Consider the following 12889-nt stretch of genomic DNA (forward strand, 5'->3'; position numbering starts at 1 on the left):
TAGCAAACTCAAACCCAACCCAAAAGATAGAACAGGTTGAATTTGAAAACCCGACCCAACCCCACAGTCCTTAAAATAAGTTAGAACGGATTGAATCGTGAATCAACCCGACCCATTTGTAGCCTTAATGGGAAGAGCTTAAAAATCATATAAATATAAGCAACAAAATATATGTGCATTCATAAGTCAGGTAATTATGCGTGTTGGGTCGGGTCTATAAATCTCAAACCCAATCCAACTCACAAGTTTCAGCGAATTTTACTTTAGATCCATACCCAACCCAATTATCATGAATTACTTTAGATCCATACCCAACCCAACTCACTTGTTCCAATCTGGGTCTAGGTCAAGTATCAGGTTTCTGTGTTGGAATAAGACCCTCACTGCCCGAAACCAAATGGTCTTCCATAGCATGATTCCCAACTTAAGCAAGCCGAAAACTCGAGTAAGTCTAAGTGGAGACTTGCAAATAGAATTCAATAAAACTACAACATGAATTAACCAGCTTGGCCCAAATTATGCCTCTTTAATTGAATTGGAGAGGTCAAATCTCCTAATCACAACCATTCAAGTGTTTTACAAATTAAATCGATCCCACACAGTACCCAGTCATGGTTGTTTCCAACCCTAATCGAGATCCTGAATCTTTCTGAGTTAAACCCAAACTCCGGATCGGAACTCAATTATATTTATTCCAGGACATTGGATGACAAATTTCAGAAGCGGGTCGGATTTGCGTTATCGGGTTCATTTTGGGGTTCACGAGCTCATCCTCTCTAGATGGATCTTACTCAACGGCGACCCGGATCCGATAGTATAAAGAATATCGAGAATCAGACAAAACTCCAACCTTGCCTCCGTTCCACACCGAAGACTCTTTGCTGGATCGAAGCTCCGAGGAAGAGGCACGCGAGAGGGCCGATCGACTCCCAGAAAAATGGTTTGTTCCCTTAAATCGATCCCAAAGTCTTGTTTTAATCGAAGTATTTTCTTGTTTTCTTTGTGGATTTCTCGCTCGGATTTAGGATTCAGGGTTTGTGCATTTTTTTTGATGAATTGTACTTTGTATTGAGATCTTTGTAGATCTGAATGGGATGATTTGGTGTGGGAACGGTTTGATTTCTTGTAATCATGTGAACGTTTATGTCTCGTTGATTTACTTGTGTTATGGCTAATTCTTTTGTTTGCTTTCTATCAGTAGAGATGGAGTTATCTGCATCATGATGCGAGTCGTAGATTATTGATTTCATTTCAAAACCTTTTGGTATTTGTATTTTAAAATGACATTTTGGAGTTTTAAGTTTTTCTGACGGGCCTCCCTTTAGATCTCGGAATGCATTTCGATGATTGGCAGAAAGAATCTTGTTGAATAATTTGATTGGTCGTTCTTTAATCCGAGTGCTACGGAGCCTTTCATATATATTTAATTCGTGCGAGCGATTAATGCTCTTTCCCTCATTTGTAGTTCCCTTTATATATTTTTTCATGGTCGTAAATATAGAACCTTTGGAAAGGAATAAGGGAAGAAGAATTTGACCATTAGGGGTGTTGTGGTTCAAATCTGGCCCGAGGTTGACCACGCCGGAGGAGTCGGGGGAGCTGCCGGAGTGAAGAAGAAGACGGAGAGAGCCACCTCCTATGACCGGCGGTGTACCTGCACAAAGCCTCACCGGTATTTCCGGTGAGGACCCTTCGACGATCAAGTTAGAGTGGAGATTTATATATCCAGCTCCAAAGTCCCTTAAGCATTACATGTTGGGATCTTTTATAGCGCTGGTAGGAGCGCTTAGGTGGCGGAGGTATGGCCCGTCCTCATTATGAGAGAGAGTGGCGCGCAGCCTGAGCTAGCTTGTGGCGCGCGGTGGAGTCTGTTCTGGAAAATGGCGAGACGTTGACAGTCGTAGCAGGGCATAGCCTGTTATCATCATGAGTTGGAGTGGCGCGCTGCTTGGGCTTGCTTATGGCGCGCAGTGAAGTCCGTTCTTGGGAACGGTAAGATGTTGCCCCAGGCCGTCCCGGGCTGGTAATCGGAGCATGGTGTAGCGATGTCGCAATGCACAGCCACGTAGGAGGGCGAATGGATGCACATGGGTGCGGTAGTTGGCGAGGCCTAGCTTATCGAGACTGCATCTGGCATTTGGCGAGGTCGGCTGGACGGGCGCCGAGGTCAGCCTAGCGTCCCGAATTTGGAGGCGTGCTCAGTGGAGTGCCCCGAGCTCGAGGGTCGGGGTGTATTGCTGGAGAGGGCGCCCGAGCTTGGTCGGGCGCGTCAGCAAATAAGGCAGGCGCCCCGGACTCGGCCGGGGTGCGTCAGCGAATATAGGAGGGCGCCCCGAGCTTGGCCAGGGCGTGCTGACGAATAAGGAGGGCGCCCCGAGCTTGGCCGGGGCGCGTTGACGAATAAGGAGGGCGCCCTGAGCTTGGCCGGGGCGCGTCGGCGAATGCAGAAAGTTGGAGGTACTTTCGGTAGAGTCCGAGGTCGAGTTGATTCTGGGCCGGACTGAGGATACGTCTGATCGGCGTTGGTGTCTATTGGCCCGAAATTGGGCCCCCTTTTTGTTATGGGCTGGACGATCCATTTTGACCACCATCATTTGTCCTCCGACTTCCGAGGTCGAGTTGCTCTCCAGCTCAGGCGAAAGAAGTAGCTGGACTATTGATCGTCCTGCGCATTAGCCAAGCGCTTATGAAAATGCACGTACCGAGCTGGGGATACTTAGGGCATTTTATAGCCGAGAGCATTGAGTTAGACTTTCGGAGCTGGGCTTAGGTGGCTTGAGCTACCACGCCATCTTGAGCACAAATCGTCGGGGGGACTTTTTTGCGTTCCACGTGTGCATCCTTTTCAAAAAGAGGTTGTTGGATGGAATGAAAAAAAGGGGCGACTATTAATGCCTCGTCTCCCGAAGCGCCCCGCCTAATGGAACGCGAGAGGCCAGTTATTAATGCTCCATTCTCCGAAGCGTCTCGTCCAGTAGAATGCGAGAGGCCGGCTATTAAAGTTTAGATCTCTGGAGCACCCTTCATTATGATCGGCATTTAGTGCTGTGATTCGGAAAGATTTGTTGAGGCCGTTTCGGAGTTTGCCATGTGGCGGAATTTGGCTTGCCTGATCGCTTGGGCTATCCGATCGGAGCCGTTGTAGTGGACTATATAAGACCTGGAGAGGGCCGTAGGATCATTATTTGATCCTTTCCGCCTCTACTTTTTTTCTTCTCAGCCGTCATCACTGTGGTGTTCAAGCCTTTCCTTGGGCGTTTTGGGAGCTCCTCGTCGACCTTCGCATTGAACGCTATTCATAATCTCCGGCGATCGTCCCGCTTCTCCCCGATCATCTTCTTCGGCGAGTTCTTCGAGTTGGCATTTTATCCTTCTCTCGATCGCTCGGAGAGTCTCTTGTCTTTTCTCCTCTTTGTATTCCTGTGAACAAGGCAATGAGTTCGCCTACGAGGGTCTTGATGTTTGGCACAGGTTTGTTCCGAGCTCAGACTTCTTCCGGTGCATGGGAGACTGAGCTTGAGGCGGGCCTGGGTCCACACGGGACCGGCTCGCTTTTGAGTGATGAGGATTTGGGCATGGTTCGTTCCCAATTCTTTCTTCCTCCGGAGTTTGTTCTCAAGCTCCCGGACCTCGGAGGGCGAGTCACCAACCCTCCTAAAGGTTGGATTGGAGTGTACATAGAGATGCTCCGAGCAAGGCTGGGATTCTCTTTGCACGAGTTTGTGGGAGAGCTTCTGACGGTTTACCGTCTTGTGCCTGCACAGCTCGTCCCGAACTCGTGGAGGATGATATTTGGCTTCCTCGCCCTTTGCCTTGCACACGGTCTGCTCCCCTCAGTAAACGTCTTCAGGAGTTGCTTTATATTAAAGGACAACCCCGCAGACAAAGGATGGTGGTACTTCTCCTCCCGAGGAGGCCATAAGCTTTTCAGGGGTATTCCTACCTCCAACCACGGGTGGAAGAACAAGTTTTCCTTATTTCCTCCGAGCGGTCGTGGGGGTTTAATCTGACCTGGAGTTTTCTGCTGGCCTCAGCGAATAATAAGCTCCCACAGTTGTCGCAGTCCGAGCAGGGTATTTTAGATAGTTTGCTCGGGCTGGAGGAAACTCCACAGCTCTCCGACCTGCTCACCGAGGAGGCTTTGGTAAATCTTGGCCTGAGCCCGGCTCGCCCCGAAGGTAAGAGTAACTTAGTTGCTCCTTTTTTCTTTCCATGCTGGGTCTTAATAAGACCTTTGTCATCAGATATTGCAGGGATGATCTTCAACGCCAAGACGTTGATGGCCAAGTATAGAAAGAGGATGGCCACCTCGGAGGGGGCTCAACCCGAAAGAAGGCCAAAGAAGACCAGAGTTAGCTCCGACTCTGAGATTGAGCGGAGTGAGCTTGAAGCGTTTGAGGTTGCCGCCCTTGATGAAGTCGGATTTGATCAGGCTCTCGCGGCGGCGGACGAGGTGCCCTTATTAGCGGCAAGGGGGAGCCCTTCTGGTTCAGTGGCGGCCGTGTCCATCGGCCAAGTCCAAGAGGCCGGAGAAGCTATCCGACTATCTGAATCGGGTCCCGAGTTGGGGAGCGGGTCCGAGCTCCTGACTCCTTTTGTGGGCCCAACCCTTGCTAAGGTCGCGACTTTCCCTGAGGCTCCAACCTTCGCTGGGGTTTTGACTCCTCCTGGGGTTCCGACGTCAACCGGGGTCGACTCCATTCCTTCCAAGTTCGGGACAAGACCATCGCGGCATCAGTGCCGCATATCTAAGGGCGACTCGGCCCTAGCGAGCTCGTGCGCATCATCATGCTCCTGCGCGATCGAGCCTTAATGGAGGAGAACTTCGACGACTTTGTTCGTCGTATTTATTCAAACAGTGTCCGGGTGAGTAGTGCAACCCTTCTGCTTATTCATTTTCTTTGCAAGTGTCCGACCTGCACTGACTTCATCTTTTGTGCCAGTCCCTTCATGTGGTTGACATGCTGATGTCTAGCATGCTCACCTACCGGAAGGAGATAAGGGCGCTTAGGCCGAGGGTGGAGCGTGTTGAGCTCCAGGGACAGGAGGCCGAGGAGCGGGCGACACTGGTTGAGCAGCAGGTGAGGGCTGCGGTTGCTAAGCAACGGCTTCGGAGTGCCAGAAAGAAGGTACGACCCGTTGAGGCCCTACTTAAAGACAAGCTTGCTCAGATCTGGGAAATGGAGGCCGATCACTCCCGGGCTTGTTCATCCGCTGCAGGTCGGATCTCCGAGTTTGAAGCTGCTCTGATCCGCCTTCAGAGCGAGGTTGAGGAGCTGAGGCCAAAGGTCGGGCAACTTGAAGGCCTCTTGGAGGAATCTGCCTGTGAGGCCGTTAGGAAGTTCCGCCAGTCGGGAGAGTATCTTAACGAGCTGGCGGAAGGGGCTGCTACTGCGATGATTCAGGGCTTCGAGAATTGTCGCGATCAAGTCTAGCGACTTTTTTTGATCCAACCTTAGTACCCTTCAGCCAAATCTGGACGAAGCTGCCGAAATGGCCGGGGGTGCCGCAGAAGCCATCGCCGAAGTCAGACCAGAGGTCGTCCCTGAAGTCGCTACTGGAACGGAATCCGCTCCTAACGCCGATGTGGAGGTCATCCAGATTAACTAGTTTTCTGTTCTTATTTTTGTAAGGTCGGCCGCCTCGGGCCTTTTGTATTCTGCCCGACCTCTAGGTCGGGTTCCCTTGTATTGTGCCTTTGGCCCCTTTTTGACGTTAATGAAATATACAGTTTCTTTTAGTACTTCGTACCTTTTGTTGAGTGTTCGAGCTTCTTTTGCTTCGCCCTTATAATCTGGCTAGGCATTCGAGCTCGTCCTGCTTTGTGTCCGGTTGTCAAAAATCCGAACCACGCAGCTCAGGCTTGAGTCTATCTCTCATAGCAGGGGCTGCTTTGGGCATTCGCCAAAGTCCTCATGCTCGGCATTTGCTTTTGTCTTGCGAATAATCCTCTAGTAAATTGAGCTCGTGGCTCTTTGTTTAATATTACAGGCTAGCTTGAGCCTGGCCCAAAGAGGCGATGCTGGCGAAGGAAGAAAACTGACTTGAAAGTAGCTCGAGAAAAATCTGTTCAAGGTTGTCACAAGCTCGAGGCCTACTCGAGAGTATAAATCCGCTCGAGGGTTGATTCCAGCTCGAGAATAGAATTCCGCCCGGGGGTTGATTCCAGCTCGGGAATAGCTCGAGATCTGCTCGAGAATAGAAATCCGCTCGAGGGTTGATACCAGCTCGAGAATAGAATTCTGCCCGAGGGCTGATTCCAGCTCGGGAATAGCTCGAGATCTACTCGAGAATAGAAATCCGCTCGAGGGTTGATACCAGCTCGAGAATAGAATTCCGCTCGAGGATTGATTTCAGCTCGAGAATAGCTTAAGACTTGCTCGAGAATAGAAATCCGCTCGAGGGTTGATACCAGCTCGAGACTAGAATTCCGCCCAAGGGTTGATTCCAGCTCAAGAATAGCTCGAGACCTACTCGAGAATAGAAATCCGCTCGAGGGTTGATACCAGCTCGAGAATAGAATTCCGCCCGAGGGTTGATTCTAGCTCGGGACTAGCTCGAGACCTGCTCGAGAATAGAAATCCGCTCGAGGGTTGATACTAGCTCGAGAATAGAATTCCGCCTGAGGGTTGATTCCAGCTCAGAAATAGCTCGAGACCTGCTCGAGAATAGAAATCCGCTCGGGGGTTGATACCAGCTCGAGAATATTATACTGCGGACGGGGGTGCTCTTCAACGGCTCCTCGTTGACGCCGCAAAGCGCCCTCTACTCAGATCAGGGGCGCACTTTATAGAGTACTGCGGACGGGGGTGCTCTTCAACGGCTCCTCGTTGATGCTGCAGGGCGCCCCCAACTCAGATCGGGGGCGCACTTTATAGAGTACTTCGGACGGGGGTGCTCTTTAACGGCTCCCAGTTGACGCCGCAGGGCGTCCCTCCACTCAGATCAAGGGCGCCCTTTATAAACAGATCCTGCGGTCGCGAGGCCCTTTGGCTTTCAATCGATACTGCAGGGCGTCTCGAGCCGAGCTCGAGGGACGACTTTGTCGATAGATGCTGCAGTCGTGAGGTCCTTTGGCTCTCAATCGATACTACAGGGCGTCCCGAGCCGAGCTCGAGGGACGATTTTGTCGATAGATCTTGCAGTCGTGAGGCCCTTTGGCTCTCAATCGATGCTGCAGGACGTCCCGAGCCGAGCTCGAGGGACGACTTTGTCGATAGATCCTGCAGTCGTGAGGCCCTTTGGCTCTCAATCGATGCTGCAGGGCGTCCCGAGCCGAGCTCGAGGGACGATTTTGTTGATAGATCTTACAGTCGTAAGGCTCTTTGGCTCTTAATCGATGCTACAAGGCGTCCTGAGCCGAGCTCGAGGGATGACTTTGTTGATAGATCTTACAGTCGTGAGGCTCTTTGGCTCTCAATCGATGCTGCAGGGCGAGCCGAGCTCGAGGGACGACTTTGTCGATAGATCCTGCAGTCGTGAGGCCCTTTGACTCTCAATCGATGCTGTAGGGCGTCCCGAGCCGAGCTCGAAGGACGACTTTGTCGATAAATCAACATATGACTCGCGCTGTGGGGGCAGCTGGAGTGTGGCGAGCCCATTAGGGGTTTCGGAGACACTTTAGAGAAATCCCAGGGAGTGACTTTATTAATAGACACATTCTGATTTTTTTTTTTAAAAAAAGGAACCCTGACCTGGCGGGGCTAAAGTCCCATCCGGGAGCTATAGCTTACATCCCGGGTTGTGGGACCCAGACTAACGGGGGCACAGCCTCGCCCCTGCCCCCCGAAGTCGAAAAGGGCCACTAGCATATAGGATGGGGAGGGGCAGTATTGACGGTGCCTGCACTGGGGAAATTGTTGTCGGGCCCATTGAGCGGCTTCGGGCTTTGTCCGTCGAACTCCATTCTGTCGGCTTGGTCATGGAGCTGGTAGCAGTCCTCCGGGTCATAACTATGGTCTTTGTGGAAGCGACACTACCTGTCCTGGTGTTTCGCGATACTGATGGTCGCATTTTAGGTAGAGGTCGGAGGTAGCCGCGATCCTCGATCTCTATAAGGATCTCCGTCCGGGAGGACGTGAGGGGAGTATACTCCGCAAAGCTGAGGGGGGCGTACTTACTAGACCTTCGAGGGGATCTGCTCCTTGACTGACGACGCCCCTTGTAGCGCTCCACAACTTGTCTCCGGAGTATTTGGACTTGCCGCCCCACTTCCTCGATCTTTCTGTCGAGCTCGACGAAAGATGAGGCTCCTACCGGCTGAAGGCTTTGAATGGCGACAGTAAGAGCTTGGACTTGTTGAGCCAGTAGGTAAAACTGCTCTGGCTGGACCTGGAGGATCTGGTCTGCCGGCGAAGGTGCTGCAGGAGGCGGACTTTGAAGGGAGTGGCCAGGCATCGACGCTTGGTCACTCGACGCGTTCGGAGCTCCGTGACTCCTTAATCTCATGGTCACGACTCAGACCCTCCTTCTAGCGCCAGAAATGTTGTGGTTCAAATCTGGCCCGAGGGTGACTGCGCTGGAGGAGTCGAAGGAGCTGTCGGAGTGAAGAAGAAGACGGGGAGAGCGACCTCCTGTGACCGGCGGTGTACCTACACAAAGCCTTACCGGTGTTTTCGGTGAGGGCTCTCCGACGATCAAGTTAGAGTGGAGGTTTGTATATCCAGCCCCGAAGGTCTCTTAGGCGTTACCTGTTGGGATCTTTTATAGCCCTGGTAGGAGCGCTTAGGTGGCGGAGGTATGGCCCCTCCTCATTATGAGAGGGAGTGGCGTGCAGCCTGAGCTAGCTTGTGGCGCGTGGTGGAGTCTGTCCTGGGGAATGGCGAGACGTTGACAGCTGTAGCAGGGCATGGCCCGTTATCATCATGAGTGGGAGTGGCGCGCTGCTTGGGCTTGCTTATGGCGCGCAGTGGAGTCCGTTCTTGGGAACGGTAAGATGTTGCCCCTGGCCGTCCTGCATTGGTAATCGGAGCATGGTGTGGCGACGTCGCAATGCACGGCCACGTAGGAGGGCGAATGGATGCACATGGGTGCGGTGGTTGGCGAGGCGTAGCTTGCCGAGGCTGCATCTGGCATTTGGCGAGGTCAGCTAGATGGGTATTGAGGTCAGCCTAGCATCCCAAATTTGGAGGCGTGCTTGGTGGGGTGCCTCGAGCCTGAGGGTCGGGGTGCATTGCTGGAGAGGGTGCCCGAGCTTGGTCGGGCGCGTCAGCGAATAAGGCAAGCGCCCCAGACTCGGCCGGGGCGCGTCGGGGAATACAGGAGGGCGCCTCGAGCTTGGCCAGAGCGTGCTGGCAAATAAGGAGGGCGCCCCGAGCTTGGCCGGGGCGCGTCGGCGAATACAGGAAGTTGGAGGAACTTTCGGTAGAGTCCGAGGTCTGGTTGATTCTGGGTTGGACTGAGGATACGTCTGCTTGGGGCGCGTTGGCGAATACAGGAAGTTGGAGGAACTTTCGGTAGAGTCCGAGGTCGGGTTGATTCTGGGTTGGATTGAGGATACGTCTAATCGGCGTTGGTGTGTATCGGGCCGAAATTGGGCCTCCTTTTTGTTGTGGGCTGGACGATCCATTTTGACCCCCATCAAGGGGCACCAAAGAAGGTGCTGGGAATGTAAGGTTAGAGTAGTAGTGATGAGAATGCCCGGGCAGATGTGTGGGAAGTCTAAGTTTGTAGTGTTAGAAATGGGGGACGTCAAAGGGATTTTGCTGGTTGCATTTAAGTGGGAGTAGAAGATGAAGTGGTGGACAAATCAGGGTGGTATCATATTGCGGGTCAGTATAATTAGCATCATCCAAACTTTATCCGATCAGATATGCAGTTGGCTATAGAGAAAAACTCCATTCAAGAAGGCTCCATGTAACAGTCATTTGAATTTTATGATCACAAGGTCAACCTATTGTCTATCCTCTAGTTATTGGTTGATGATTGCATCTATGTGCACACGGGTCATGGAAGATGAATGAATGTATAAGAAAACAAGAGAGCCAACTGCATAGTAAATTTCAATAATAATGCCTTTATCCCAAACACTAATTCTGCTCCACTAATACTTGCATTTTTCTCCATTTTTGTTCACTGTGAGAGATGATCGAACTAAGTGAATAAGATATTTGATAATGAGTGTGTGTGTGTGAGAGAGAGAGAGAGAGAGAGAGAGAGAGAGAGAGAGAGAGAGAGAGAGAGATTTCACTTCTTGTTGTTAAACATGCTAGCTAAGAGTTTCTACTTGCTTGAAGGCCTTGGCATCTGTTCTTGTATTGCATGTCTAATAATTTATTTCATTTTCACCTTTTCCAGATCCATTTTGTAGTTTTAATTAGTCGACAAGGAAAGGTTAGATTGACAAAATGGTACTCCCCGTACTCACAAAAAGAAAGAACCAAGGTATGCTGTTCTGTAAAATTTTATAGTCCATCCTTTTTGATATGTTGCTACTTTCTATTGTCCCTGATATATTAACTTATTTTACTGTTTGATTTCTTGGTTTCAAAAGCTTGTCTTATGTAAAGTTTACCATTTAAGTTGTGTCTTCAGAAATGGAACTGTTTTCCTCCTGTAATATCTGTGGTAACCCGATTGTCTTGTGGCTTTCTGAACATTGGTATCCTCTCCTATGTTTCTGTATCTTTTATATCTAATCTAGTTTTACATTTGAATTAACGCTTCTGTTTGTTGCTCACCTGTTTCAAGAAATGCAATTTGTGGCTTGTTGAATATATATATTGAGATTTGTTTTCTGCTCATGTATTTGATACCCAGACATTTATGACTGATGGGAAGATGACGGAAAAGAAACTAGGCCAATTTTTCTTCATAGTGGGTTCATCACTTCTATCATGTTCCACTTTGTCTAGGAAATGCATACCTACCTAGCATGCTGGATCGATAATTTTTGTGTTTGGCTAATGGCTGGCTTTCATCCATTCAAGACCTCAGGTGTCAATGACTTATGTCATGGGGCTTCTTGCTTCTCTCTTGATACCAAGACATAAAATTGACCCTGAATTGATGGGCTAAAGCTTGTTTTATAATCTCAAGTAGATGTTACATTTCCATTTTATTTAAACAGGTAATTTTATGTTAAGCTTACCATTGCATTTGTAACTTCGAAGTTGACATTTGTGGCTGTTCTATTTGGCATGCTAGTTTGTCTGTTATAGAAAGAAGGTCTTACTACCATCCTGAAGAGTCAGTAGCATAAATGAAGTGATGTTTTCTTGATATCCTGTATCACCTCTCCTCCCTGATATGTTTGAATGGAAATAAGCAGAGAAAATTTGAACTTTCATTCAATTTTTGTGCTTCCTAAATTGGTTCCAGTTCCAAAACTGGAGCCATTACAAAGGTTCAATTTATGTGCTTCCTAAATGCTTCATTGTCTTACAAAGGTCATTCGAGAGCTTAGTGGAATGATTCTCGCACGAGGTCCAAAGCTCTGCAATTTTGTTGAGTGGAAAGGATACAAGGTTGTATATAGAAGGTAATGTCATGTTAAAATTAATATCAACATGTTGCTTTCAAGGTCTGCCAATTTTTATGCTGTTTTCTGGGGTTACCAAATAATGTTCTTGTTGCATCTACAGATATGCCAGCCTCTACTTCTGCATGTGCATTGATGCAGATGACAATGAACTGGAAATTCTTGAAATTATTCATCATTTCGTTGAGATATTGGATCGATACTTTGGCAGTGTGAGTTGACTGCTTGATAGTTATATATACTCTTGATACGTAAACAGCATTCCTATATAAAATTACCATTTCTGTACACTTTCTCAGGTCTGTGAGCTTGACTTGATCTTCAATTTTCACAAGGTATTGCCATATATTGCCATTTAATTGGGTCAATTTTCATATTTGTTTTCTGCTCTGACATCCCTGGCACTTGCCTTATGAGCAGGCATACTATATATTGGATGAGATTCTGATTGCCGGGGAACTTCAGGAGCCAAGCAAGAAAACTGTTGCACGGCTCATAGCTGCACAGGTAAATAATTACAACTGTTCTGCTCTGATATCACCTTTATACCAGTTGATGTTTCAACCTACAATCTAGGAACATTTCAACTGTAGTTCATATTGACTGTTTATGATAGATGACATTTCACTTTCATCAGATAGCAGTTCATATAATTGTCAGAGAATAAAAAATAGGTAGAAATAACAAATATTTTTTTTAGAAAACATGCGTGAGGATGATATTTCCTCGGTTGTTTAAGGGAAAAAAATTCTTGTTTTCATTTATCTGCTGCTCTATTATTGTCCTTTCGATCATCGAGCTCTCTCTTAATAACCATCAAGGAGAGGAATAACAAGACTGCTGTCCTTTCAGAGTTCCTTTATTAGAAAAATGTTGTTTTAACAATTTGAATTTGGTCTGCAGGATGCATTGGTGGAAACAGCCAAAGAGCAGGCTAGTTCAATTAGCAACATGATTGCGCAGGCTACCAAGTAGAAAATTCAGTGGTTTTGTATCAAATTAATGATGCGTTTGTTCTTAACTTCATTTTCATGGGGCACATTGGTATTATACTAATTGTATAATTCCTTTAGCTTGTGCTAAGACAATTTTATGGTTTATTTGAAGTGAGAACAATGTACTGTATATATCGTTTACTCTGGCTGGTATTTTAAATATAGGTACAGATGCCTGTATGCAAGGGCTCAACTTTTACAGAGTGAAGCTTTATGTTATCTTGTCAGCAACACTGCGCTGTCTTGTAATGGCTCCCATTTTGGTTTGGTCAGGCAACGCTGCGACTGAACTTCCTACCAAAAAACTCTTGTGATTGAACTCGGGGCCTCAGGATAGGGAAAGAATTATATTAAAAAATGGATGAAATTTTTTTGAGCAAGTCTGCGTCTGGTGATATGTTTTCTGGGGGAAGTT

General features: G+C 48.4%; 1 protein-coding gene across 1 annotated transcript; it reads left to right on the top strand.

Moving 5' to 3' along the window:
* Positions 1–828: 828 nt before the first annotated feature.
* On the top strand, positions 829–12675 carry LOC103719765 (AP-1 complex subunit sigma-1). Its single transcript, XM_008809153.4, has 7 exons — positions 829–940; positions 10297–10383; positions 11388–11479; positions 11583–11691; positions 11779–11814; positions 11900–11986; positions 12383–12675. The coding sequence occupies exons 1-7, from the start codon at positions 938–940 to the stop codon at positions 12452–12454; spliced, it is 486 nt and encodes a 161-aa protein (XP_008807375.1). The 5' UTR covers positions 829–937; the 3' UTR covers positions 12455–12675.
* Positions 12676–12889: the final 214 nt, after the last annotated feature.

Source organism: Phoenix dactylifera, chromosome 2 (assembly GCF_051530095.1).
Source record: "Phoenix dactylifera cultivar Ajwa chromosome 2, Ajwa_hap1_PhDact_Kaust_v1.1, whole genome shotgun sequence".
Classification (NCBI taxonomy): Eukaryota; Viridiplantae; Streptophyta; class Magnoliopsida; order Arecales; family Arecaceae; genus Phoenix; species Phoenix dactylifera.

What these genes read in the sequence shown, in the direction of transcription:
- LOC103719765 (XM_008809153.4), top strand. An exon ending in CACAAAAAGAAAGAACCAAG is followed by an intron (nt 10,384 to 11,387) that starts GTATGCTGTTCT and finishes TGTCTTACAAAG; the next exon opens with GTCATTCGAGAGCTTAGTGG. An exon ending in TGATCTTCAATTTTCACAAG is followed by an intron (nt 11,815 to 11,899) that starts GTATTGCCATAT and finishes CCTTATGAGCAG; the next exon opens with GCATACTATATATTGGATGA.